Source organism: Toxorhynchites rutilus, chromosome 2 (assembly GCF_029784135.1).
Source record: "Toxorhynchites rutilus septentrionalis strain SRP chromosome 2, ASM2978413v1, whole genome shotgun sequence".
Lineage (NCBI taxonomy): Eukaryota > Metazoa > Arthropoda > Insecta > Diptera > Culicidae > Toxorhynchites > Toxorhynchites rutilus.
The window spans coordinates 87,168,012-87,191,945 of NC_073745.1; the positions used below are offsets into that span (position 1 = coordinate 87,168,012).

General features: G+C 38.4%; 1 protein-coding gene across 10 annotated transcripts in view; it reads right to left on the reverse strand.

The window, feature by feature from the left end:
* LOC129767473 (ras-related protein Rab6) overlaps positions 1-23,934 on the reverse strand; it is an 89,066-nt gene that overhangs the window by 40,031 nt on the left and 25,101 nt on the right. For all 10 annotated transcript variants that reach the window (XM_055768431.1, XM_055768426.1, XM_055768428.1 and 7 more), the window contains exon 4: positions 6,402-6,561. In XM_055768431.1, the coding sequence (XP_055624406.1) occupies positions 6,402-6,561 (160 nt within the window). The remainder of the gene's footprint in view (positions 1-6,401; positions 6,562-23,934) is intronic.

A 23,934-nucleotide genomic window follows, 5' to 3' on the forward strand; every position in this document is an offset into this window, starting at 1 on the left:
CATGTGATTCAACCATACTCAAACACTCTCCATCTAACGGCATGAAAAGTGAAGCGGTTGGTCCTATCTTCCCATCATGCCGCCGCTGTTGTCCAGTCACTAACAGAATGACTGATGAATCGTGAATGAGGTGATTATATTTTATTCCACCAGCACCATTATTCAACATCGCTTCGCAGCAGAGCAGCTTATTTTATGTATACCAGCTCGCAGAAGAGTCATTCAGGGATTGGATTTACGACGCAATGTGTCGATTCTCTTCAAGAACTGAACAGTGTTCGACATCTGCCATTGTATCGAGCAAAACCGCTGTATGTGATATCAGCATTAGAAAAGGCCGTTGTCTGCTCGCTAGTTGCTGCGAGACTGAGGTTGACAGCTCCGTTTTTTCTTATTTCTCTTGGATAGAATGATAAGCAAAGAAGGTAGAATTTAAAAATGCCAAAATAGTTAAACTAGCCAGTCTTAAAGAGCCGAAGGCTCATAGACAAGTATTGTTGAATAAATAAATAAAATAAATAAAATAGATACGATTGTTTTTGCTGTGGTATTGATGTATTCAAATTGTATTTCGCCGCTGCTCTAGTCGTTTCTTTTGTTAGGTTCTTGAATTGAAGGACAAATTGTGCCAATCGAAAAGTGAGAATTCGCGCGTTCAGATAACGGTATTTAACTATAATTCAATTGTTTACTCAAAAAAAAAATCCGTCATGTGATAGATACGTAGAAATATCTCCAATCAATTGACGCAATTTTGCATAGGGTATATTATCTTGCAAATCAACATTTTGCAGCAAATTCCGAATGAAAATTTGAGATAACTATTTTTATTGGCACCCAAAACCATACGTTTTGCCTCGGATTCCTAAAAAAATCCCGGATTGTCGATTTTTGACAAAACAATTTTTTTGGAGATGACAGTAGATCCCGACGTTTCATGCAATTTTAAGCCATATGGCATCAAAAACAATTTTTCTAGAACACCGATTTCCTTTGCTTCCTCCTTGGGTGATTTTTCGAAAATTTTAATTATTGAGCTGTAGTCAATATTGTTCAATAGAATTTACTTTTTAGCACTTTGACATACGCTCTCTAGAGTCTTTTACAGCCACTAGATAAAAATTGCTCAAATTTTTGTGAGGTTTCAAAAAAAGACCGAAACTCAAACTCATGACCTTTGCATCGATGATCTTCCATCTAACCATTTGGTCCGTTAGACTACTTAAAACTGTAATGCCAAGCAGTCGAACATGAGCTTAAAAACGATTGCAGGAACTCTTCATTTCAGTAGTTCGTCATGTGTTGTACAAAAGCTGCTTTGCAGTTGGCATATTATCTAGATAAATATCAATGTTTGAACAGAAGATTCAATCTGGTCTAAATAATATTTCATACAACGTATAGCTCAGCATATCAGGATATTATGTTTAGCACTTGATGCTATTGTTTGACCATTATTCAACTGATTAGTTTTATTCCAGCTAATGATCGGTTCGTGTCGGTTGGGTAAAGTGTAGTTGAAAAAGAGCTACAGTTCAGGCCTAAATTGCGTCTGTTCAACTTTTTATTGAGTAACGAAAAGCACTCGAACTGGCTTATTATCCAGGTAAATGTTAATGGTTTAGCGAAAGCTCCAATCTTACCTGAATAATAATCTGTACAACGTATAGTTCAGCATATCGTTTTATTAAACATTTAATGCTATTTTTCGACCATTATTCAACTACAGCTAAAATACGCAGCTAATTTTTGTTTGTTGAGTAAGGGGCTTCTCTTGTTTCTTCCATTTCATGTCTTATTTTTACATCCTATAGCTTTTCTATCGCTCCTATAGCACATATTTCCCACTATTTTCAATAAGGCACCTCCACTTAGTCTTTAGTTGGTCTCTATCCCTAGCAAAAGATCAATCTGTCAAGCTGCTGAAATACTCCGTAAGAAGGTCATCACTTCCTGTTCAGTTCCGAATTTCCTATTCGTCCCACGATTGTGTATAGACCGAAACATGTGACAGTTTGTTCGACTAAGGAAGATCTAACACTTGAAAACCTAATTCCTGAGCTTTCGCTACTGTCTCTCAGGTCATATCGGTACATTATCGTGCAACAGAGATAACGGAGATAGCAGATCTTTCAAATTGCTTGGTAACTATGCTTAACTGATACCGGTGGCGATCAACTGTCTCGCCTGCATCGAATTACCTTCACTAGCCTGAGACAAACCAGCCCAGGAGGCTGAAAGTCTCTGAAATAAAGAATTAAAAAAATATCCTTCAACAGATCAGATCATGACGATTCCAAAACATGCAAACCATGAAGGATCGGTTAGGATTTTTGGAATAGATTCGGGATTCAGGTCTCTTCTTATCCTGCGAAGTAATAGGTTACATAGTGTTGGTAGTAACTGAACAGAACGAGCCTTTCTCTCAATTTTTCGACTAGAACGTTTAACAGGTGTGCGAGTTGAAATTTTTCGGTTTCTCCGATAAAGAAAACACATAATTGCAAGTGCATGTCCTATTGTGGCAAAAGGGTGATAATCTAACGTGGCCATTTCTGGAGAATACGGTGGGTACGATAACGTTTCACTGTTAAGGTATTTTATTGAGTCCTTCACGATTTTAGTGGTGTGCGCCGGTGCGTTGTCATGCTGTAAGATCACTTTACCGTGTTTTACCCTTCTTTTTCGGGCTTTTTTCATCAGTTCAAATTCAGAATTTTTTGTCGGTAGTAGTTCAAGGCACACCACATCCTCCTGGTCCCACCACACTAGGATTGGACAATCTTGGATCGATATTTAGAAGATCGATCTCTTCCTCTTCGATTTCTGATTTTTTGGATCGATTCTTTGTACTCCAAAAAATCGCGGAAATGATTTTTTTTTCAAATGAAAAAGTTGGCGAATGCCATGCCGCAAGTGCTCTTTATTGAAATGTCCGGACAATTTCAATTTGTACACCTCGTCAACTTCGCTCATTCTTCCCGTTCTTTTCTATGTATTTTGTTCGTTTTCCATCAATTCCCAATGTGCCAGAGCTACGCGTACAAAGGGCAAGGGCAGCTTATTGTAGAAGCGTTCTCTAGTAGACATTCTTCCAATGTCTTAAAATACGACCTTCTAAAAAAATACGCTTAAGAAGGAAGTACACTATGATCATCATAAAATGTATGTGATTTTTGCGATTCAACGAGAAAATTAATTACTATGATTAATCTGATATCACAGTTTTATTAGGTATATATTACTTAACCAAAAAAAATCGAGGGGTTGTATCCAAGACACGACCGCTTAGGACGTAGGACTACGCAATCTTTTTTTTTAATTTGTTGATTTATCATTTGGGATATTATTTGCGAATACGTCGAAATTTCATAAATAACTTTTTAGTGAAAAGTTCCGGGGACCCTGAAAAGGTTTAATAGCTTGCGTGATTTTGTAGAATCATTTCGAGAAGTAACGATTCTTTCTTGCCTTTGCGAGAACAATACACTAATTGGTCATATGTCGCAATTTGTTTTCTTATATCAATGCACGCATTGCACTGAGTATCTAACGAGAGGCATCTTCCGTGCATCGCCATTCAACAAGCATCAAACACAAGTCTGATGATGGATTTAGACTAGGAATATATTCATGTGAAGAAATATGATGAGAAATCGCATCAATCGTTTACACTAGGGTGAATTTATTTATGAATTCCTTCATACAATTTGAAGTCATGATAAATGTTCAACCCGTTTACATATGCATATAGGGTAAATGATCTTGGTTTGTCCAGTCGAAAATATGATCATGGTTTGCCCACTTTTTTGAATGCTCTAAATCAGCGCTCCTGTGTCAAATAAGGCCTTCGAATGTTTCGAAACATATAAATGAAATTGCCTTTTACATGATTTATAGTAGTTTGATAGTATATTTTTACGAAATCACATGTTTTAAAGGATTATAAAATACACCTTCTATTTGTGTCATTGCCCCCTCATTCGAGCTAACTTTTAATCGATCACCAGATGATTATTTGGCACGTATTCAGACCTTTTCTGGATTACAACACTTACAAATATTGTAAACATCATGCTTGCTCACCATTTGTATCGGATTTACATAGCTAAACCATTCAATTAACGCATTTTGATGAACTCAATTTTGATCATGAGTTGTCCAATTCAATAATGTTGTTTTGTCCACATGATTTCTATGGCAACCGCTTGGCGCGCTGCAGTTTGTTTATGTTTGTTTATGGTGTGCTTCGCGCATAGCAGAAGTATGGTTTTTCTGTGTTGATTTTGTTGAGGTGAACACTTCTAAAATGCCCAAGAAAAGGCAATATTCTGAAGAAAGCCTAAATTATGAATGAATCAATATGATGACAGTAAACTCAAGCAATGATAAATGCAACAACTAATTGTGAATTCGAATGTTTTCATTCAAAAATGGAGACGGACAAACCATGATCATTTTTTTGGGCAAACCATGATCAGAGGTGGTCAAACCATGATCATAATTCTTCTTTAAGGAAAATTAAAAAACATAAAAATTTGAATAATTTCAACACCTTATGGTAGTATTAGCAACTAGAGACTTGGGGCTTTTCAACAAACCCAAACTCGTATCGATTACGTGTGATTTTCATGAAGAAAAATCGATTTGCATTTACTAGTTGCGTAAAGACGACCCAAATTGGACAAACCAAGATCATTTACCCTATTTATTCTGAGTTGTGCATCATTCTACCACATGAATAAACAGTATTGAAAGTCAATTTTGAACCAGTTAATTAATTTCGACTCTTATCAATTCCTTCTGCTCACCCTTACGGATCATGGCAATAAACTAACCATCGATGACAGACGCAAATTAGAAGAAATTTATTTAAAATGAGCGTTGTTTCTATTATAACGGCTGCATAAGTTGCCCGTTATTGACAGCTCTGTTCGAAAAAGCGCACAAATGGACAAAACAAATGTATACAGACTATGGGACTGTAATGTATGGCATATCAAACAAATTTTAGAAAATTTCCGATTCGATTGGTATGCAAATCTTTCAAATCCGTTAACGTTAACTTTATTTCATAAGAACGGGATTTCTGATTTGGCACCCTTAATGTAAGACGTAGTTCTTCGTCAAAAATTAGTCACAATTGGACTGTTCCCTGAATAGCCGCAACTGGTTTGTTGCCTTTGCGGCCAAAACACTGTAAACTGGTGCGAGTTCTACAGGTTTTTCTAGTGGGGTAAAAGTGGTAATCGTTTGGTGCTGGGTCCGGACTATATGGTGGATGCATAAAAACATCCCATCTGTGGTCTTGCGTTGTTCTGATGGAACACAAAACCTCTTCTGTTAGCCAGTTTTGAACGTTTCTGGTCAGTCGCTAGCTTCAAACGGCCCATTTGTTGGCAGTAGAGATCTCAATTTAGTATGTTGCACCAAAATAAAAATTGAAGAAAAAATTACAAATGAAAAATTTGAAGAATAAATTAAGTTGCACGTATTTTACTGTTGCAATATCGACACCAGACACACCAATCGCTTTTTCGGCGGCCTGGCGAATGCGAATATGCAATTTATAAAATCAAAAGTGTAAAATGTACCGAATTTTCTCTTTGGTGACCTGTATTGTTAACACCGTGTAACTCACAACTGAATGGAACAAACAAAAAACAGCTAAAGATTTTTTTTAGTATGAAATGTCACCTTTACAATGACCCTTTACTTCAAATTGTATGATCGATATTAAGCGAGATATTGATCACTAAAGCCAGCTACCGAGAAAATAATGGATAACTTTTTCCCCAATCGAATATTTCCTGTCATCGTACGTAAGATTTTTTCAAAATATTGATTTTTGACGAAATGGTGACATTTTTTGTAAACCAGTTTGCAAAACTTAGTTTCGAGAAAAACGCGTTGGAAATTTTGGATCCGCGTTCCTTAAGCAAATACTTAGGTCCACTAATTGGCTTGAAACTTTGAAACGGAGCATCGGACAAACCTGGGACAAGAACTACAGTAAAATAGACATCCCAATGAACATTTTAGGCCAGAATTTTTTATTATTTTTTATTTTTTCTAGTTCCCATAGTGTACTACCCCCTAAAAACTACAGTAAATATTCTTTCCACCTGTAAAAAATACTCAGCCGTCTGTACAGAAAGCTTGTGCAAAATTGAAGATATTTTTTGCTGATCGTTTCGTGATTTGGCGTGGAACTGTTCAGATCAAATTAGAAACAATAATTAGGTTTGCTTTAGAAACAGTGTTCAAAATCAATTCATCACGGTTATTACATTTCTCATATCACCTGACAACAAATCACAACTTGCAGGGTGGGAATTGGATTGCGAAAAAAGGCAGAACGAACTAACAAAGATAATGCATTCTGGCATTTTACTACTCACTTGTAATATCGTACACGACTACGGCTACGGTTGAATCGCGGATGTAGGAAGGTATCAGCGATCGAAATCGCTCCTGTCCGGCAGTGTCCCACAGCTGTAATCTTACTGTTCGGTCTTCTAAGTACATGGTTTTCGACAGGAAGTCTATACCGATTGTTGCCTGCAAAATGGAAAAGAAAAAAAAGAATTTAAAGAGAATGGAGTAAAAAATAAATCAATTCAACAGAAGAGGAAACTTTTTTCTTCCGTGCTAAAACCATTTCAATCAGCAACAACACTCATCCTGGTTCCGCCGACGTAATACGAAAATCGCTCCATAATTCCCTCCCGATTCGTGGCACCGAGCGTTTTCACAGGGGAAATATTAAACACCCATTTCGATATACGCGGAGGATTATTCTACGGTCGCATGCAATATCGGGAATTCGGGCATACGAGTAAGCGAGTTTTTGGCACAGGTGAAAGGGCAAGTCTACGGGCGGGCGTGGCAGCCAACGTGAGAGGTGCGCGGTGGGATGTTTCGCTTTCTAGGGTAATAAATCTTGCAAATTTATGGCGAATATCCTGCGGCGACGGTACGTGTTTGCTCTACCATTCCTGCTGCCATGAGAAGAAACCATTTTTTACTGGTTTTCGGTCAAATTACACCACGGTCACAGGTACGTGAAGATGCTTTTTTCCGAATTATCAGTCTGTGCATGCCTGTCGTTGCTGCTGCTGTGTCAAGAGCAGCGCTCCGGGTATCCCCTTTTCTCGCGAAGAGCGTTCGTGTTCGTGTATAATCAAATATGGATAAAAATGGATCAAGTGGTCAGGTGCGGGACCCGTCTAGTGAATTGCTTTCGTCACTTCGACCCTCGGTTAATATCGGAGGTAACGTAGAGTGTGTGTAGGATACGAATGTTTTCCCTTTTCTCGGTGTGGAATGAAGCTTCCATAACAATAATGTATTTATGGGGTGTAAATGACGACTACAGACGATGTAGAGGTATACCAGAAAGAAGTAACCGAAACATACTAGTAATTGAGCAACTTCGTTATACTTACAAGAGTTGGCTGCGAAATGATGGACACTAGATAGCTGAGTGCGAATTTTAAAAATCGCACCACATACAATTTGGGAAAATTAAGCAAGTGTTTTTTAAACTTCGAAGTATGGACACGTGTACTGATGCTTTGTCACTGAGAGTTTGAACCAATTATACAACCTTCTTATTCCTCGATTGCGATTCTTTTTCTTTTCCTCTGCTGTCTACAGGGTAACCACTAAAAGGTGAAGAAGTTGTCATGTTTTGTATTCAAGGAAAGTCAGACAAAAAATCTTCAGTGACGAAATGACACCAAAAATCTGTGGGAAATGTATTAGCGTAAATGACCCTATTGAACAGAGAAACCCCTCAATTAATTATGACATATTATTTCATGCAAATAACTGCTGACGTGGTACAAAAAAAATCGAAATGATTCTTTATTCTTTATTCAGTATTCAGCTCCAGAAGCACAGTCCAAGCGCCCGATCAACTGTGAGTCGTCCATAAGTCTGATCACCTTCTAGACCAGGGTTTCTCAAAGTGATCGATTTCGGTTGAAATTGGTTTTGGTGGTCGACGGGGTCTGAATATCGACCCCTATAAAATAACACAAGCTCTTATTTGAAATATTTAAGATTCTCCATAAGTTGTGTTACGTGAACCACCCTGTTATAAGAATGACCAGGGTGCCACATTTGATTCTGTAAAATTTTCTGAAAAAATCTGTATATCTGTATTTTTACCAAAAAAAAACTTTATTAAAATACTAACGGGAAACATGGAAAGAAAGATTTATTTTCATTTTGAATTTATTGTTCTTATTTATGGTTTGCTTAACAACAAATTATACAACAAAATAAATCACAAAAAAAGTTTTCTCATAATAAATTATATAATGTTTATACATGGTTTTGTTGAACCTTGCTTTTCTCAAATTTTCCGTCAATTTCATCCCTGACGTTCTTCCTTCAGCCGATACAAAGTTCTTTGCTTTCAAAATAGAGTCCATCATTGTGAAAGCCAACCGATTTCTAAACTTGTTGTTTTGTTGGCATGATAAAGCGAGAATATTCACTCAACATACGCTGATAAATGTGGAATGAAAAAAAGTGTCCCAAAAACATCCTTAGCAGGAATGGAGAAGTGAGGTGGCATTTCATATGGTTCAACATTTTTATAAATCAAGGTACATATCTTCATGACTCAACGATAAAAAATCAAAGTTTATTAGTAAGAAGGTAGACAGAGAAAATGAACTGTAATTAATTTAACGTTTAAATTTGAATTTGAAAAAAATATTTTTAAATTATGTATCTTTGCAGAAAATCTGTAATTCTGTATATACAGATTCTGTATCTGAAATTTGTCGAAAAATCCAAGTTGGCGGAAAGAAGTTCGCGCGTTGGAGCAGAGATAGCGCCACTTACCGATTTCAGTGCGCGGTAGTCCCGGAACTTTTTGAATGCACTGTGTAGATTGGTTTGCGATTTGAATGTTTTTATAGTTTGTGAATAATTACTATTAGTAATAATTTATATTTATTTACCAAATATTATCTCTATTTATTTTGTTGAATATGATGAGAACATATTTTTTCTGTATTATAGTGAATTTCAAAACTGTTGGCTGGTTTGTCACATTACTTCCAATTTTTTGGAAAAATGCGGGAGTGTGAATCGAGCTCGTGACCTTTTGCGTGACAGGTGCGGATGTTATTAATATGTTTTCAAATTGATAATTTCAGTAAGAAAAAAAAACTAAAGATACGATTTTCATAGAAATTTGGCAATGGGGATCTGAGGTATGACTTAATTCTGGAAAAGGGGTCTCTTGCCCAAAACAGTTTGAGAACCCCTGTTCTTGACTATCCGTATTTGCTTATATTTCTCCACAGCTGCTATTGGCCGAGCTTATCAGATGCAACGTCGAGTAGGAACTCTAATACATCAATGCCTCTGTGAAAACAATCCTAGCTATCCACAGAGCATATTATTCATACAAGGAGAATAAGGAAAAAACACCTTATAACTATTGGCCTCGCTCTAGTTAGTCTCCAGAACCAGCTAGCGATCAGAAATAGTCTTTTCTAATGCTTGTAAGTTTTTATTTTTTCTTTTCCTTTCAGGTTAGTGGCTTAGAATATCGTTGCGGCCGAACAGGAGCAGGTTGAATCCAGGTAAGTAATTGGTGATAGGGAGAGAGAGAGGGTTTGGTGGGTTTGTTTTCTCCGAGGTAGCTTCCTTTGTCGTCTGATTCCTGCGAGGAGGGTGCATGTTGCCTGGCTCGTGCGGTTCCTAGGACTCAGCAACTTGTTTCTCCCTTAATTTTTCTCCCACTTCACTCAAAAAGAACAACTTTAATTTTGAATTTTCTTCGATCGGTATATATTCTTCGATTGTCCGTGAGCTATGACCGATTCGAGCCTTTCGAATCTTCCTTCACGGCTCGAATCCCTCTTTTACCTCTCTCTCTCTTCCATCCCATCTCTCTATCCGATTTCTCTCTCTCACCTATGCCTCCTCTACTCCTTTTTGTCTTCCTTTAGTACCAAAAGGGTCCAAATTCGTTGTAAGGAATCATTGTTAATATTTTAAATTTTAGTTTCACAATGATTTTCATTTTGAATTTGCGTTGACATCGTGCAATGTCTTACAGGTAGGTAGTTGATGAAAGGATTTGGGTAACTATTAGTAATATTAAGGGATTTGAACTTACTCTCAGATTCCATCCTAACCATACATTCTATGGTTCATTTTTTGACATAGGACTACGTCTTTCATTCCTGTACCGGGGTGTAAGTTTCGAAAGTTTCGAAAATGAGAGAACGACGCTGGAGTGCAAGGTTTTGAACGTCCGTACATCTCTACCGGCTGAATGGAGTGGTATAATAATCACTTCATTCGAAAGATAAATGTCAAAGAGTTAAATGATTGTCATTTATTCCAAATAAATCGTTTCAATAGTTCAAAAATTGCTTTGAAAACAGACTATCGAAATCATAACAATCTAGCTCATTGATGATGATTGCTTTTGTGATGATCGGAATGTGTTCCCGAACACGGACGCAAAATCAAGGCATCTGGAGAAACCAAATACATGCAGGCTGTGATTTCTTTTACTCGCTGGCAAATGCGCTCGAACGAAGGAAGGTTTGCGCAATCGGTTCCCGTGATGCAATCGTATCCACGAGCAACAGTTTCTGTTTTCGTTTCGCATGGAACGGTCATGAAGGAATGTTTGCTTGTAATTGGGGTCAGGCGCAGGAGCTTTGCGCATTCGGTTTCGGTGATGCAATCGTATCTAAGAGCATCAGTTTCTATTCTGTTTCCGCGTGGAGTGGTCATGAAAACTCTCGTGTATTATTCTCAGGAGAATAAAATAGAATTATGTACTTCATCAGTTGCTTTATCAAAACCAACGGTTCTTTTCTGGACCACCAACAAGTTCGAAATAGTTGAATTTTTTGTTAATAATAATTTCATACTCATACTCATCCACTCACACACTAACAAGAAAAAAATCCAGCAATCTTTAGAGAATTCATTTAGATGCAATTTCAAACAAAAGATTACAGAGCCAGCGGTAGTCCTACGTCTACCTTGCGGTTATATCACAGTTATAACCCATTTCTAGTTTTTCGCGGTTTTTTTCCGTCACATGCTGATATCACATACAACGGTTTTGCTTGATACTAAAGAAGAATGGAAGAGAAGAAGCATCGCATCGCAAAAAGAGAAGCGAAACATTTCGCAAGCTCCACCCCTGTATGATTCTCCTGCCAATAAGTATGCATAAAAAAATTGCCTCCTAGCAAAGCGATCAGTTATTTTCTAACCATGAATCAGTTATCACCCTCAACCAAAAGAATGTAAAGAAGAAAAAAACATTAATCAAATCCAACATCAGCAGTGATAACAAAGCACCGATGTTGTTGGTGCTTTCTTTACTTTCTTTTGGTTGAGAGTGATAACTACTTCATGGTGAGCAACAGTAGTAGTCTCGTTTCGCCTAATAGTTGAGTGTTCGTGATTCTTCTCACCCATTTCCACTAACCATTTTCCCTTCCAAGATAATCGCAAGGGAACCACGCTATACAGGCTACCCTTCTGGCCGCGAATATCATACTAACATTCCTTCCCTTCCACTGATGACTGTAGGAACGGCGTCTTACTCTTAGAACGAATCACCAAAACTTACACAATGAGAATCATTTGCTACTCCCAAGCGCCATTCAGTGTGTTCTTTGTGCAATTTCGCTGGTTAAGTTCAATCACGGAGAGCAACTACGAAGTGTACATTCTACCCTAGATCAAGCTCAAGCTCTAACTAAAGTAATATTCGACATGATATAAAGAAGATTGAATTGTCGAGCTTGTGTAAATTTAGGAGTTTTTTTGTCTTCCTGATTTTTTTTTACGATCGATCATCCAATTGTTGCAAGTTCGTGCATTACGGTGAGTGCTGTGTTGTTCTGACAAAAAGACAAAAGGCATCCGGGTCAACTAAAAATGTTTGATAACGAAAAATGAGAATCATTACTCCATCAAGCTTCCTGTCCAACTCAAACATAGCTTGCAGAATCATTGGGAGTAACTCGGCAAGTTATTTCTAAACGAATCAAAGCCGCAGAATACATCCATAAGCAAGAAAATTATGTTTAATACAAATTAAAAGCGAGAGATGTCGAACGTGTGCTCCCGTGGCCGAGTGGTTAGCCGCACACATTATCATGCCGGAGGTTCGATTCCCGTTCTGGTCGGGGGAATTTTTCGTCGAAGAAATTTTCTCCGATCTGCACTGTGACCACGCGTATTCTAGAGCTTGCCACTCAGAATGCTAATAAAAATGACGCAATACTACGTTGAGATGGCGAAGTTCCTCTAGGAACGTTAGAGCCATTTAAGAAGAAGAAGAAGAAGACGATGTCGAACGGCGATTTTGCATGAAATGTTACTTGAACGGCACAAAGGGGGACTCCCCTATTGAGATTTCCACTATGAATTATAGCTAACCACTTTGATCAATACAGAATCGTAAACTGGTTTTCAACTGATTACAATTTATTTGTCTAAATTATCCAAGGTGGTCGAAAGATAATAGTTTGTGTACTAATAGTTTCCAACAGATTACAATTATATGATCTGGCCGCACAGCCAGCTTATGTACCACAGTTGATTTCTACGTCTACACACTTGTGTTCTCACAAGGAACGGATGAAAATGAAACACATCGTGATGATGCACCACGATTGATATGAGGTACAGACTAGGGGGGCGTCGCGGATCAATGGTCAGTTACACCCCAATAGGAAGTATCTCGTGTCGGCCACACATACATAGTACTGGAGACTGCAACATCCCAATTATGAGATCTTTGTAATACTAACCTCGAGCCAACCGCGAGTAATCGGTTACATATTACTAACATAGTTGTAAGACAAAAATTGTCAAAATATTGGACTCCCGGCCGCATTAGGCTAACGCCACATGTGCCTTAATAAAATATATATTTTGGAAAAAAAAATCGTGATGGCCTCACAAGTTATTAGATATAGTGTTTGTTCGAAAGCGAGATGTGTTTTTCAACAATTTTTGCACCGAATCGTTACTAGGGACGAATAATGAATACACTTCGACAATCCAAAACGCAAAAGATCGTATATAAAACCCACCCAATCAGGAACATTAACATCGAAGCTGAATATCACGGTGCCAAAATAAAGCTCTGGAATCAAAAGGGTGTGACCCACTATGAGCTGCTGAAACCTGGTCAAACGACAATGGAGCCAACAATTGATCCGTTTAAAACGTGCTATTACCGAAAAATTGCCTGAGTGCACCCTTGGCTTCAAAATATGAACGCTTTTTTCGTGGTGGAATTCGTAAGTTTCCAGAAAGATGAGAAAAAGTAGCGGCTAGTGATGACCAATACTTTGAATGAAGGGTGTCAGCTTCCGGGCCCGTGACTTCCCCCACCGTATTTTACCGTTCGTCATGATTTGGAGCATTCTGCACTTTATACGTATGCAAACCCTCCCGGTGCTTGCCTCTCTGAACGAAAGACTTGGATAGATTCAACATTTTGGCCATATTCCAGACCGAGGCATTGGAATTTCGCTTAAATGCTTTCACGACACGATTGTGATCCTAATAGAACATCCATTCTGATCGCATTCGAGTTGCATACAAATTGCAGTGAATTTTCCAAAAAAAATCATGTAAAAGTGTTTTGCGTAATGCTATTTACTTTTTTCTTTGCAACATTGTACCTGGTATTCTATTTACGTTGTGCAATGTATCGATGTTTGAGTTCACGATGGGTAAACAATGGAGCCATTAATGGCGTAACTACTTTTTTGCTTCAGAAATCAATTTTTCGTTGCACTTTATATGGACGTTAAAATAAGATTGTTGGCTCTATTCCAGAAAACGAGACTAGCAATTCGTCTCGTCTCGTCTCGGCTTCAGTCACTGCCGAGACGAGCAAAATTTCCTATTCCAGTACACGAGTGTTTTATTAGGTAGACTGGTAGAGCTCTTTCATTTTTGACGGATATAAATATCAATATTTACATTTGGTTGTGACCAAGGTGTGCATATTGGTTGTGATCAAAGTGTATATATATGTGTATAGGTGTGTATATATGTATATGTACACCAGCATCACCGTCACTTTAATATGAAGGGAAATACGGTTTGTAGAGCAGGGGTTGTTTGTTTTATTATTGCCTTATACCTGGTGTCCAGACCAAAAAATATGGTGTTTGCTCGAATCATTTTATTGAAGAGAGCTATGAGGTACTGAGTGTGAAGATTGGGTCTAAACAGCGCAGATAATTTCTGGAAAATAGTGTGGCAGGAAACTCAAATTATGAAATGATATTCAGAATGCATTTCACTTTTAGAATTATCAATCGGACCTATGAACCAGGATAATACTATATTTTATACTTTCGAGAATTCATTGTTGGTGGCAGCGGTATACTGAGTGGTACACCTAGCAAAAGCATGTGTAACAATAACAAAAGGAGCAGTAGCAACAATGAAGAAATCCTATGAATCAGCTTATCCTATATAAAACAAAGGAATATATCGCTTACCTGTTTCTGCGTAAAGTAAAAATTGGCCATCACAAAGTTTTAGCGAATTGTCAATGCGCAAGAAGCATTAAAAACCAACAAATAATGACTACAGAGTGCACTGACGACACCTTGTGCGACCATAAAGGGATATAGAGTATGACGAATATTTTGGTTTCTAGATACCCACACTGTTCGATGTTTATTTTTGAAACTTTTACTTACTGTTTAATATTTACAAAACACTCTATGTAGGCTTTATATATATAATAAAATATCTACGTAAATATCATTTTTGAAACCAAGAGTGGAACTATATTATTATCATTTAATCTGGTAACTGTAACAAACAACGCAAACTGTTGCCTTTTCATGCAACAACTGTAACAAAAAAAATGCAAAAACTGTATGAGTGATAGATGAAAGTATTCTAAAAACTTCTAGTGAGGGTGAACATTGAAAATAATGTCTGAATAATTTGAAATAAAAATCCGTGAAGCCCGTTTAAAGGCGGGGTTAGGTTGCAGAGCGTTAAACGTCTTCGAAAATGTGGATGAAATCTGAATGAATTATTGAATAGACCTCGTTTTAATCAACTCGAATGAGTTCCAACTTGCAATTAGATTTCGTATTTTAAATTTCAACGTTTTTCAAATTTCAAATTTTAGTGTTTTTTTTTCTGAAAAAGATTATCTGTCAATGTTTACAAAATGAAAAACATCATGTTCTCACATGTGTGTAATCGTATGTGGTATTTCATCAAACCTCCGTCCGCGAGGCTTTTCTGCTTTTATGGCGGATTTTCTTTTGCGGAGCATCCAAACTACCTTTTCTTGTAGTCAGAATTATTAAGGTGTTGTTTTCTTCTTCGTCTATTTTTCTGATATAAGAGTTTTTCATTTTGTCTATTGATTAGCGTTTCGGGTTTCTGTTCGATTGTATCCGTCTCGGAAATCTTATCATTATTTGACAGCTGGTGGCCATCAATCAATAACTCTGGCTCCATCTCGGAAATGTTGTTGACGGTTATGAACTCTTGGTGGTATTTGTCGCACATAGGATAACTACTTAACTGGGAAGTGAAGACTACTTGTAACAGTAATTCATTAATTTACAAACTAAAAGCATCTAAAGCTTAGACTCCGTATTAGATTGTGTAGCATCTCCAATCTGTATATTCTATGGGTGACTTAGTCGGCTCAGTCTGTTTGTAAACAATACCAACAACAATTCCAGTATGGTTCAAAGTACATATCGCATGATTACATCACCTGATATTTATATATACACACCTTATTTATATTATATATACACACCTTGATCAAAACTAACTCAGCTCGTCGGGCTGACAGTTCAGACACTGGATTTTGATCCGTCGGCTCAGAGGAGTTTCTCGTTAGTTTTTCGTCGGGTAAGACGAGTTACTCGTCTGTTTCTTGTCGAGCTGGTCATCTGGAATAGTAAAACAAACGAGACGAGCGCTCGTCTGCTCGTCTCGTTTTCTGGAATAGGGCCCTGTGTTGCAAATAGCAACGCAATAGTTAACTTTCGTCGACCTCCCCCAACTTTTATGGTTTGCTGCATGGGTTCAATCACTACAATGAAGATTACTAATATAAGGAAACAAATGATCCAGAATAGAATAGAGTTTTGAGGAATATGGCCATTGGATCGGTCGAAGTTATAATGTCCTAGAAATAACGTATTAATTGTAAATATATGAGTTGTGAATTATAAATAAACGGACTGTAGTACATAAATCACGTTGGTGTTGCGTAAGGTAATGTAATTCGACGGTTACTCACCCTCCAGAAATATATCCTTGAAGGAAAACCCCGCCAGTGCCAGGTCGAAGAAGGCAGGATAGGGTTCTGTGCAAGGCAAAGAACCAGCTCCCATACAAGCTAAACCAATAAGCCTTTATAAACTTTCCCAAATCATGTAAATCACACTTTTTTATTGTGGTTAACCACCACTCAGAACGAACCAACTAATTCTTGGAACGGTTCTGATGGGAATTACATAAAAAACGACAATGCGAGGAACAGGAAAATTGGCACTAGGCGTCTATGTGTCTCCACACGTACCCACGTTCGAGCGCAAGCGGCCTATGGCGGCGAAGTGACGCAACACAATGGTGACCGGGAGGAGGGGTTTCCGTAAAACCTAGGCTAATGTATGTCTGCCAGAGCGGATATATCAATGTAGACAGGAAAATCTACACATCAGCGCTACCCAAAGCTCACAGGGACGCACTGTGAAAGCCACGTTCAGCAACAGCTGATGTAATGATATTGGATATAATTCCGGTTCGCTCGCTTCGGAGCGTTTAAGAGCGCCCGTAAAAGGATTTATGATTCCTTATTTCCGAACCATTCTCGGGAGATTCCTCGCACAGCATGTGCGAATTTTTCTGGGTCAAAAATATTTCGTTTGCTTGATTCTGTATCATGTATGCGTTGTTGGAAGGAGGCGAGGTTGACTGATGGATTACTTAGAAGAGATGAAAAAAACGCAGCTACCATAAGGGAGGCAAGCGGAGAAGATGAAAACATCTCTTATTCTAAGCGATTGGTTTGCGGCGGTGAGGGATCACAAGTGGCTGTTAAGTTCCACTTGAATTTCAGAAGTTTGCTTCAATAGCCCTAATGGAGCATGGGCAGAATCTTGGACAGCGCGATACGGACACCATCAAATCTCGCGTCAGTTTGATGCGTCTAGCACCACTTTTCGCGCTCATCATAAAGCGTCATAATGAGGGCTGAGACTCCCAAACCGGTATTTTTCGAAACGTCTGTAAAGAGGCCAATGAATACGTCCCAGAAGTCGTATTTTTTTGGCTAATTGATGCTCTCGGTAAAAGTTATTCGCTGGAATAAAACTGCAACATATTTAGACATTTTTATTGAATTCGTTCAACCATTGAAAGTTTAATTTATTTTCCACCCCCATCCATCTATCATTGCGGCAGAGGTGGTTTTCTACGGGACAGTCTGAACGTTATGTTCAGATCGAAACAAAAAGGTATGATAGTGATATCACGTATCATTGCTACCATTTTTATGGGGTTTCCATTCTTTCTCGTGCTGATGTCATCATGTGAAACCAGGTGGAGCTTATCCCCCTAGTGACGGCGAGGCAATGTTTCGTAGTCTAACAACAAACAAAAATCGATGAATACGACAGTTTAGATCTATTTTGAACATTATGAATTACAATCAATTATGCAGCATAAAAGATGATGACAGTTGTTGTTACCTCTGTAGGAGAATGAACCGCTGGAAATAAGTTCCATGACTCGAAGTAAATTTGAAAAGAAAATGGGAAATGACGGCAGCATAAATTCAACAGGGTTGCATTGAGACCCAGCATTTGTCTCGTCGCCCAATTAGAATGCAATTAATAATTAAGGCAATTAATTTGAATCCCGCGGCAGACACTGGCAGTGGGTTTTGGGCTGAAACGAACTCTCGGTGGAAATGAAGGGAAACCGGTTATTATGCTAAGTCTGAGATTCCGCTCGCTCGGAGATAAATTTGCTGTAACAGTAATTCAAATTATCCAACGTTCCCAGGTGGAAAATTGAATTGGAAATTATGAGGCCTGGAGGAAACCATCTCTGTACCCCCATTGGTAGTGTTTTTCCTGTCTTATTCGCAGTCCACACGCAATCTGCCGCAACTTGGGCTGATGTTTCCCAGTTGTTCGAGCAAACTAGATTGCTAAAGTTTAATCGTTTTATCCTATAATCGAGGAGTAAATCCGTAGTGAATTATTAATCAGTTTGGTTTGGCTTTCATTACAAATTAAACACTCCTGAGAGTTACAATTGTAGGGACTACTTTTGTGGCAGCAAAGAAGAAAAACATCAGTAGTAAGCGAACCACCTTACAGTAAAAACGAATGCGGATTTTTGAGAATAAATTTCATTCCACTCATATGCAATGAATGATAGAAAATGAAAGAGATATGTGTCATTATGTGAATGACAGATGGTGCACTTTTTCTCTGAGTTATGTACCGTCTGTGATGTAAAAATGACACGCAAATCTCTTCTTACAACTAATCCTGCATATTTGCCATAGAGCTCTAAAAGCAAATGATGATTCTTAGCTTCAGTTTTCTTTGCAGAAAATCTGTTCAAAACCACTTCTCGCAGACTCAGAATAATTTCGCAGGAATATAAAAAAAAAATGATCCAATTTTTAATCTTACTGTAAGTATTTCAAATTAGAAGTAAATTATGCACCAATATGCTAAAACTTACTTGCAAAATTTTTGAAAATGCGAACAGAATTTTTTTTATCGATTTCTTTCGCAAAACATTTGTCACTGTAGTCTAGAGGATTGTATCATTCCTGAAACTTTTTCGACTGTTCAGGTGGTGGATCGACTTCGTTTAAAATTCGTAGACAGGCAGCTGTGGACAAACGATTCAAGAATTGCTCTGAATGTTGGATCAGTTAGCTGTGTATGGCCCCAAAAATAAAACGGATAGTTTAGAGCAGTGGTTCCAATTTTTTACCTTTCAACCACTTTTGATTGCAATTAACCCTTTCGCTACGGTAGTGTGCAAGAGTGATACCGCTGAACGGAGCACTGGGCCGAAAATTGTGCATATCGCGTTGTGGTGATCGATGTGTCTTACTTACCAGATCCCGACATCATCTGATTCCAGGAGCTGTCCGAAACAGAACAATCTGTTAAAGATTCAGATATGCCTACTTGGAGAAAACGATCACTATCGTCCGATGCCATATTGTGGATTCATGGTTCGCTTTGGATGAAAGCAATTTCGTTTTTTTACAGTCTGCTACACAGAATGTTTGTATTGGAGATGCTGTCAATTGTCCGAATGACATGGTCATTTTACAGTTGATAGATTATTATTTTCTGCATCCAGTGGTGTAAGTAATTCAATTTCGAAAACAATTGTGCTTGGTTCGTTTTGGCAGAACCCCGATCATGTCGTCTATAGGCGACGCTTGTACACACGAGTCATCGCGCGGATGTCGGCTATAGGCGACACTCGTACACACAGACCGTCGCGCGGATGTCACCTATAGGCGACGCTCGTAGCGAAAGGGCTAAGCTTCTGAAACATCCTAAAATATATTATACATAAATAACATTCAGGTGAACAAAAACCGTCTTTTTCCAATTTATTCCCAAATAATATGTTATGTAGGCCAAAAACTTCGACTTTCGAGTAATCCATCGATCAACTCGCTTCCACTTTTGGCATTCTTTGGCATCCTTTACACAAGATCGAATGTCGTCCAAAATCAGCTACTGTGTTTGGGTGTTGGTAGGAATTGCATACCTATAATATTGCCTGGACATCAGAAGAGAGAGGGAGAGCTAGAAACAGGGAAAAAGAGATAAGCAAATAGAGAGAGAAAGAGATATAAAGATAAAGAGAAAAAGACATAAAGAGATAGAAAGAGAGAGATAGAAAGAAAGAGAGAGTGGGAAAGAGAGATAGAGAGAGAGAAAGAGAGATAGAAAGAGAAAGAGAAAGAGAGATAGAAAGAAAGAAATAATGAGAGAAAAAGAAAAAGAGAGAGAAAAAGAAATAGAAAGAAAGTGAGAGAGAAAGAGATAGAAAGAGAGAGATAGAAAGAGAGTGAGAGAGAGAAAGAGAGAGAGGAGAAAAAGAAAGAGAAGAGAGAGGAAGAAATAAAGAAATAAAGGAGGGAGAAAGAGAGAAAAATAGTGTAAAAGACAGATAAAGAGAAAAAGAAAAGAAGAGAGAGAGAAAGAGAAAGAAAGAGAAAGAAAAAAAGAAAGAGAAAGAAAGAGAAAGAAAAAAAAGAAAGAGAAAGAGACAGAAAAAAGGGAGAGAGAAACAGAAAAAAGAGGAAGAGAGAAAGAGAGAAAGAGAGAAAAAGAGAAAAAGAGAAAAGAGGGAGAGAGAAAAAGAAAGCAAGAGTTGAAGAGAGACAGAGAAAAAAAATTAAAGAATAAGAGAGAGAAAGAGAGAGAGAAAGGGAAAATGGAGAAAGAAAGAGAAAGAGAGAAAGAAAGAGAAAGAGAAAAAAATTGAAAAAGAAAAAATTAACCAATCAGCGGCGGCTGCGAGGGCATTCATATTGCCTCTATAGTTGCCGGGAGATGATAATTTAGGTTCAGTTTTCCAAATTGGGTTTTTTGAGGCTAGAAACGGGTGAACTAAAAAAGTTCAAAGCCAAAATAAACCAAGAATAAAAAATAAAATGGAAAAATATGCCAAAAGGAAGTGAAAAGAAATTGAGAAATTGTTTAGAAATGAAATAAAAACATCAGAATCCAACGAAAGTCGAATCCAGCAACACCAACACGACAGCACCAAGTTATGATCTAGCAATGCCAATGACATCATCGAAAGAGCTGTTAAGTATTAAAATGAGAATTATAGGTGTGAAACCTGAAAGTCGTTTTTTTTGGAAAATAAATGCTTTGCTTTGTTGAGCTACTGGGAATAGATTCGCTGCGAAGATTAGAGGATCGGTTTAAAGGGTGTGTCACATCAAATTGCATCACGGAAAAAACGCTGTAGAAATTCGCCCAGTAGACCGATCCTTTTGAAAAATTTAGACAGTAAAATAAAAACTATTAAACAACTTTTGATATTTTCTTTTTATTCATACTTCTAGCCCAAGCCCGTATGCTCGCACTTTCCTCTTTACCCCGTCCATAAGGTTCTGTACAACGTCAGGTTGTAGTTTTTTTTTAACAGATATCCATTTTCTCTTGAAGTCCGTTCCGATTTGACAACTTTTGGGTTCTTCCGGAGGGCCTGCTTCATAATCGCCCAATATTTCTCTATTGGGCGAAGCTCCGGCGCGTTGGGCGGGTTCATTTCCTTTGGCACGAAGGTGACCCCGTTGGCTTCGTACCACTCCAACACGTCCTTTGAATAGTGGCACGAAGCGAGATCCGGCCAGAAGATGGTCGGGCCCTCGTGCTGCTTCAATAGTGGTAGTAAGCGCTTCTGTAGGCACTCCTTAAGGTAAACCTGCCCGTTTACCGTGCCGGTCATCACGAAGGGGGCGCTCCGCTTTCCGCAAGAGCAGATCGCTTGCCACACCATGTACTTTTTGGCAAACTTGGATAGTTTCTGCTTGCGAATCTCCTCCGGAACGCTGAATTTGTCCTCTGCGGAGAAGAACAACAGGCCCGTCAGCTGACGAAAGTCCGCTTTGACGTAGGTTTCGTCGTCCATTACCAGGCAATGCGGCTTCGTCAGCATTTCGGTGTACAGCTTCCGGGCTCGCGTCTTCCCCACCATGTTTTGCCTTTCGTCGCGGTTAGGAGCCTTCTGAACCTTGTATGTACACAGGCCCTCCCTCTGCTTGGTCCGCTGGACGAATGAACTTGACAAATTCAGCTTATTGGCGACATCCTGGACCGAACTTCTCGGATCACGTCTAAACAGCTTAACTACGCGCTTGTGATCTTTTTCACTGACGGAGCATCCATTTTTGCCGTTCTTCACCTTCCGGTCGATGGTTGGGTTCTCGAAGTATCGTTTTAGTACTCTGCTGACCGTGAATTGGACGATTCCCAGCATCTTACCGATGTCCCGATGTGACAACTCCGGATTCTCGAAATGAGTGCACAGGATTAATTCACGACGCTCTTTTTCGTTCGACGACATTTTTTCAAATTTACGAAAAATTGACAGTGAAGCATGACCAACGTGATCTATACACTCTTATCTGATTATAAGCGAAAGCTGAAGATATAATTCCTAAAAATTAAATTTCTACAGCGTTTTTTCCGTGATGCAATTTGATGTGACACACCCTTTAGGATCCATTTGCCATTAGCGGTCCCAGGTTGCTTCCTTGTGGGACACCGGTCGTGTTAGTGAATGTGGATGAAATGCATTTTCCGTGCTCAACGTGCAGCGTTCTGCCAATTAAGTATGATGAAAGCCATGATACCAGTCTGTTAGAGGCTCCAAATCGTGATAGTTAAAAAAAAAGCTCAATGTTTAACAATTATTTCCTCATGATCTTCCATTTTCCTAGAAATGTCTGCTACAAAAATCGAACATTGGCCAAAATTTTTACTGTAGGAGGTTTAATCGATTGTGGATTTTTGTCCTATGTTCAATGTGTATTATTTTATCAAAGGAATACTGTATAAAAAATTAATTATTTTTGTATTTTATTAGGTTTTGTTATTTAAACACTTTCTGCACATTTTCGTTTTAAACTGATGATGAGTGATGGTGATGTTATCAAACTGATGGTAAACACAAACACATTGCCATACAGTTACTTTCCGAGGACATGAAAAATATTCTTAGGTATTGTTCGATTTTTCGAACAGCTGCCCGTTAACGGGTTAGTTGTGTTTGAATCAGAGGTCGAAATTCTCACTCAGCTGCGAGATAAGTATTCAGTGAAGTTTTATATGAGTTGTGCAAAATGGAATTTTTCGTCTCTTCCTTTCCTCCGCGAATTCTTATTCAAAGAGAAAGAGCTGTGCGAAAATCTCTCTCTTAAGTTCAACGAGAATGCTTTCTCGTCTCTCATTTAGTACTGAAAATATGGAACGAATAATCAAAGCAAACTTCACCAACGTTAGCCTGTTTAGACAACGTCTAAACCACCTGCATTTGGACAGCGTCTGAATTTTACGAATATTCACCCACCTCATGTTCACTTCACGGTTTCATGCAATGTTTTCAGCTGTTCTGAAGAAGTGAAAAACCATTATCGGCATCAAGAAGGCACTTTCTAATCTTATCATAACTCGCCGAAAATTAAAAATCGGCATTGCGTTTCTCGCGAGAATCAAAGTGAGCGTATAACATTCTCTCACTCATATTCTCAACCATTTTTCCCTGTGGATGAAAACGGATGTTTTTTCTCTCAAATCGGCGAGCATATCGATCTTTGGTTTGAATCGAATTGGGTGGGACCAACACATCGTAACGATTTACGTTAACAAGTTTCACCAGATGTTCATGAACGGGGCTCTAGCATCTACGATAATTTTATCATGATTTTCCAGATAACCCAATATTATACACAGGAGTTATTTTCTATCAATTATAATATTTATAATAATACTGTAAACCTCCCTTATGTGGCGAAACATCGCTTGTTGAATTTATTCAATCGGTTTCTGGAACATAATATTGTTCCAGATGATTGGAGACAAGTACGAGTTATAGCTATTCAAAAACCCGGAAAACCCGCGTCCGACTTCAATTCGTACCGCCCAATAGCAATGCTGTCTTGTATACGGAAATTGTTGGAGAAAATGATCTTGTTTCGCCTTGATCGATGGGTTGAAACGAATGGCCTACTCTCAGATACACAATATGGGTTCCGCAGGGGCAAGGGGACGAATGATTGTCTTGCGTTGTTTTCTTCAGAAATTCAAATGGCTTACGCCGAAAAAAAACAAATGGCTTCATTATTCTTGG